The sequence below is a fragment of the Stylophora pistillata genome, chromosome 7 (assembly GCF_964205215.1).
Source record: "Stylophora pistillata chromosome 7, jaStyPist1.2, whole genome shotgun sequence".
NCBI classification, from domain to species: Eukaryota; Metazoa; Cnidaria; class Anthozoa; order Scleractinia; family Pocilloporidae; genus Stylophora; species Stylophora pistillata.
In genome coordinates this window covers 34,780,717-34,785,585 of record NC_142525.1, presented here as the reverse complement: position 1 = coordinate 34,785,585, position 4,869 = coordinate 34,780,717, and the positions used below count along the sequence as shown (strand labels likewise).

Here is a 4,869-nt window from a genome sequence, read left to right as displayed (position 1 = left end):
TAGAAGAGCTCCAGAAACGCGTACTTGCCATTGTTCTTCCGAACCTTGCATATGCAGATGCGCTAGCTGCATCTCGGATCGCCACGCTTGCGGATAGGCGCGAAGAAGCTTGTAAGAAGCTTATCTACGTACCCTGACACCCTCGAACCCTGTTTTCAATATTGTCAAAAGCCGCCTCGCTCAACCAAGTAACAAGTACAATCTCAGGTTTTCTTCTACTAGTTATGTGAAAAGCACAAAAACTGACCGTTTTGGAAAGTTTATAACGAACAAGTTTGCCACATATTTCAATCAAAATGTATAAAAATCCATTATTTATTATTTCATTTTGTAAGCTTACTTCCATGTATACAATTTTCTGACTATACCTGTAATTCAGATTTTCTGCAAGGGGTATAATAAACAAACAAACAAACAAACAATGTCCGCACAAAAAGTCTTCGCTAAGAGAAGTGTAAGACACAAAGACCGTTACCACCACATTCATAAGATGCTCTTGTGTTTCAAGGAAAAAACAAATCTATCGAGACAGAAAAGTGAACTGTAAACAGTAAACAATAATTTGTGGTTTTGAGGTTAGCTTCTTATCTTAAGTGTTTTGAACTCATGGTGACTGGTCAGTTCAGAATTGGCCTGTCAAAATGTAAGTGTTCAAAAGTGATCAAAGTGTTCACTGTGATTGGACAGTCCACAGTGACCTTCACAATCTAATCAAAGTGTTCACAGCTTTTCGTGAGAATCGTTGTTTCATTTCTTTCAATTCTTCATGAGTTCTCTAATACATGACGTCGCGTAACACGAAGGTTCCAAACTAAACGAGATCTCAAGGTTACTACAGCAACTCTCTGATCGTCGACAGACCTCGTTAAGTTCTGTTGGTCTGAAATCTTTTGTACTGTCTTCGTAACAGTTACCGCTTGATGCAAGTCGCGGTCTTTTCGCGTCACTGTCACTGTCTACACAACTAGATTCTCTTGTTACCGTATAGTAATCACTCCCAGCAGCGTAACTATCGACTGTTCGTGCATGCGCTTCTCTAACATATTTATATGACAAATCCCAAGGGAACGCCACAAGCTTTCTGTAGGCACCAGGCAAATTCATACCCAGACTCCGCAGCCTGAAATAAACAGTGCGGAAGAAAAAACTGAGTACACTGTGGTGAGAAATGACATTCTGTTCATGGGTTTAAATTAAACCAATTGTCAAATACTGGAAATAACACTAACCTAAAACTTTTTGCAGTCAACCCGTCTGTTTCCAGCCTCTTTTTATACCTAAAAAAAGGAAAAAAAGAACATTAACTTAACTCTTGACACCGTGCAATTATCTTTATCGAAAGGGACACTGTGAAGAATTTTTTTTTTACCATCTTAACATAAACTCACCTAATCTAGATCAATAAGAAATCATTGTCTCGTCATTCTCTTTTCCAAACGCCGTGTTTGTAACGCAACAAAATTGCTTCTCATTATCGTCCCACAATCGTCAAAGTTCAACCCTCGAAACATCAGCTCACGCAGTACAACTGCCGCTTTACAAACGAATAATAAAATTTCCATTTCATACTCACTCATCTCCCACATCATTTGTTGGATACTGAATGTTGTAACCAGGAAGCGGCAAAACTACATCTTTGAGGCTATGCTTTCCTTCATCCTGATCAGAAACATATCTAACGCAATCCCTCCTTACACCACTGGTGTCATCTTCGCAAGAATTCCCAGCGCTACCGCTATCGTAACTGTCAGCGGTCGCCGAATTTTTAAATTCAACTTCATCTACAGACTTATCTACGACGAAGTCCCCTTGTACAGCCGCTGTCCGTCCGTAACGCTGAATCCTCAAAGATGCCATCTGGTTCCAGACCAGGCTGCAGTAGCTATGAACGTACAACAGGCGCATGGAATAAGGAATGTTCAGTAGTGCCTTCCGACAACCATCCTGTATTATAACATAACCAAAGTAAAGCGCGCGCTCTGATTGGTCAATTCAGCGCCCCCCATTTGCCCATGGGTGTATGCTGTTGACGAGAGCAAATGCAAAGACTATTTTTCCGCGCTTGCTTGTTTTTTCTGGTCATGTAAGATTTGTCAAATAAAAGGAAACTCTCGCTACAATGTATCAATGTTACGTTATAAAACAAATGGTAAACGCCACAGCGTACACTATTGAGTTATGGATGCACGCGGGAGGTTTGCTAAGCACTCAGGAAGCTAGAGTCGCTCTCGGCTATCGCCTCGTGCGACTCTTATGCTTCTTTCGTTCTTATCAACCCCCGCGTGCATCCATAACTCAATAGTGTACGCCGTGGTGTTTACCATTTGTTAACAAGTGAGAAAATTGAGTTTCTAGGTCTACCTTTTGTGCCACACAAGTAGAGGGGATTTCGATACCATAACAAGGTTCGAAATAACGGCTGGTAGACGGACAATGTCTGGTCGAAGATAGGTTTTGGCCAGTCAACTCCAAGTAGGGCCGGACATTTTTGTCAGGTTGTTTACGCATGTTAAGAGGAATTTAATTCTAGGCTAATTCGGGTTTCAAATATCTTAAGGCTTAACGTTCTTGAAAAAAAAAAAAAAAAAAAAAAGAGAAAATGACACTAGATACTGCCACACCAGGAACGTTTGATTAATAATTCATGACTGATAACTCTTTGTTATGGAAAATTTAGCAAGTCTTTTAAAATCGGGCACTAGTGTCTGAAAAATAGGATACTTGTGTCCACAATCGAACAATAGTGTCCGAAATCGGACACTTGTGTCCAAACTCGGAAACTAAAGTCCGAAATCGGACACTAGTGTCCAAAAGCGGACACTTGTGTCCGAAATCAGGCTCCAGAGTCCAAAATAGAACAGCAGCGTCCGAAATCGCACGCCGGTGTCCAAAATTGGTTACTAGCGTTTCGAACCAAGAGTCTGCCTATCGACGCAGCACAAAACTTTTTTTTGCGACTAGTAACTTTTCAATGAACAGATAATCCCGGGCTCAAGTCATTAACCGTAGACATTTAGACATGCGCAAGGGATGGATTAACTGACCACGTCGGTCCCATGTCTATGAAGTCCTTTGAGCACCAGGGTTTCGCGAACTTTGTAACCAGGCATCTTACCCAGTGTACCTTGTACGTCACTTGTCTCGCAGTAATACCTGACACGAACGAAGATTGTGACAAAGAAAAGAAATGTTACAAACGGATCTTCAGTAAGGAGAAGAGATAGTTTCACCTGAGAATAAGTTTCAGTTGAGGGTCAAAAGTAATTCTGGGTTTGTCTTCCTTTGCCCTGTGATTGGTGAAACAAAAAAAAACTTGCCCCAACTATGAACCAATCAGACACAAGTTACATTGAAGTTCACAAAAGCAACCAGGTGGACAATAAGAAATGGTTTGATGCTACTCTGTTTAAAGATTTAATGAATGTAACCGAGAAGTTATTGTTCATAGACCCAAAGTTTCGACACTCCTGTCTAGTGCCTTCATCAGGAGTGATCTAATCGTTGTGACGCGAGGTCCTTTTTATATGCTCACTAATTAACTGCCCTTTTTTTTCTGACGAGGTGTAAATAGCGTCAGGTAGTAAGCCGCCATCATCACGATTTAAAGGAGTGTGGGCGGAGTTGATATGCTAAAGGGGCCGACCAATTAACTTTTGAGGGGGGGTGGGTGATTTCTGGTTATCAAGAAATTTTTCTAGCAATCTGCTGCGCAGAATATTTTTTTCCGATTTTTTGGTACATTTTTTCTGTCACATTTGGGCTGCATGCAATTTTTTTCTTCCAAAAGGCGCTTGCAGGAAATTTGTTTTCAAAATCACCCACCCTCCCCCCCTCAAAAGTTAAATGGTCAGCCCCTAAGGCTTCCAAACAAAGGCGCTAGTGGTTACGTTGATTAATGGTGATAATTTTAGAATTATCCATGGTTAGTTAGGCATGTCTTCTCCGACAAAGCTGACTTCTTTTTTTTTTTTTTGCCAAAAGAAGACTGCTTTTCGATGCTCTTTCAATAGTAATAAGTTCTAACTAAAACATTTAGAGAAAAAGTATGAACGACCTTTCGACCTCTCCACGGTCATTTTCAAGGTGGAGTTCACGAATAAATTTCCGCACATATACGATTTCTGAAACAATGGAATGAAGGTAAAAGCTAAGTAAGCTAAATACTTAGCTTTTACCTTCATTGCATTGTTTCAGAAATCGTATCTATGCGGAAATTTACTCGTGAACTCTAACTTGAAAATGACCGTGGAGCGCTCGAAACGTCGTTCATATTTTTTATCGCTCGTTTTTATCACTAAATCTTTCAATAGTGTACCAAAATGTGGTCTGTCCGGGTTATTCACGCGGGATTTCCCGCGCTGGTTATGCGCGTTTAGCTTGAGTTATCATTGGCTCTTCGTGATATTTTCCTTTATTCTGATTGGCAATGGTAAATATTTTAGCGTGGTTCTAGAATACTCGATCGCAAAGTTTTTTTTCTTATGCCTATTTCTTACCTTTTAGCAGAGTTCACAGGATGGTCTGGATTATTTTCCGATGGAGTCAGAAGGAGTTTCACTGCTTGAATCTAAACAGGAGAAAAAAAAGTTTCATTCAACATGCACATCAAGGAGATAATAAAGGCATACAGCTGGTGAAACATCATTACACAAGGCACGCATTTGGACTCTGGGCCGAACTGTTGCAGTTGAATTTCAAGGTGGACGCGAATGGAGGACCTCACTTTACCTTTTCGATTCCTGCATAACACATAATTTATTATCATTTTGAGAACAAACTTCAACCACAAGTCGTAAAATACTGAGATTCATTACCGCGTCTCCTTGTAACATAGCAAGTCCAATATCGCAAGCATTTACTTCCTTGTCA

The 4,869-nt window shown here is 40.5% G+C and overlaps 1 protein-coding gene across 1 annotated transcript in view; it reads right to left on the bottom strand.

Annotated features, from left to right (window-relative positions):
• Positions 1-617: 617 nt before the first annotated feature.
• Positions 618-4,869, bottom strand: part of LOC111328726 (pseudouridylate synthase PUS7L) — a 14,795-nt gene continuing 10,543 nt past the window's right edge. Inside the window, exons 12-17 of the mRNA XM_022933212.2 lie at positions 4,815-4,869; positions 4,497-4,567; positions 3,045-3,153; positions 1,574-1,944; positions 1,230-1,277; positions 618-1,120 (exon numbers count right to left, since the gene is read on the bottom strand). The exon at positions 4,815-4,869 is cut by the window's right edge and continues 68 nt beyond it. Of these exons, the coding sequence (XP_022788947.2) occupies positions 757-1,120; positions 1,230-1,277; positions 1,574-1,944; positions 3,045-3,153; positions 4,497-4,567; positions 4,815-4,869 (1,018 nt within the window). The 3' untranslated portion in view covers positions 618-756. The remainder of the gene's footprint in view (positions 1,121-1,229; positions 1,278-1,573; positions 1,945-3,044; positions 3,154-4,496; positions 4,568-4,814) is intronic.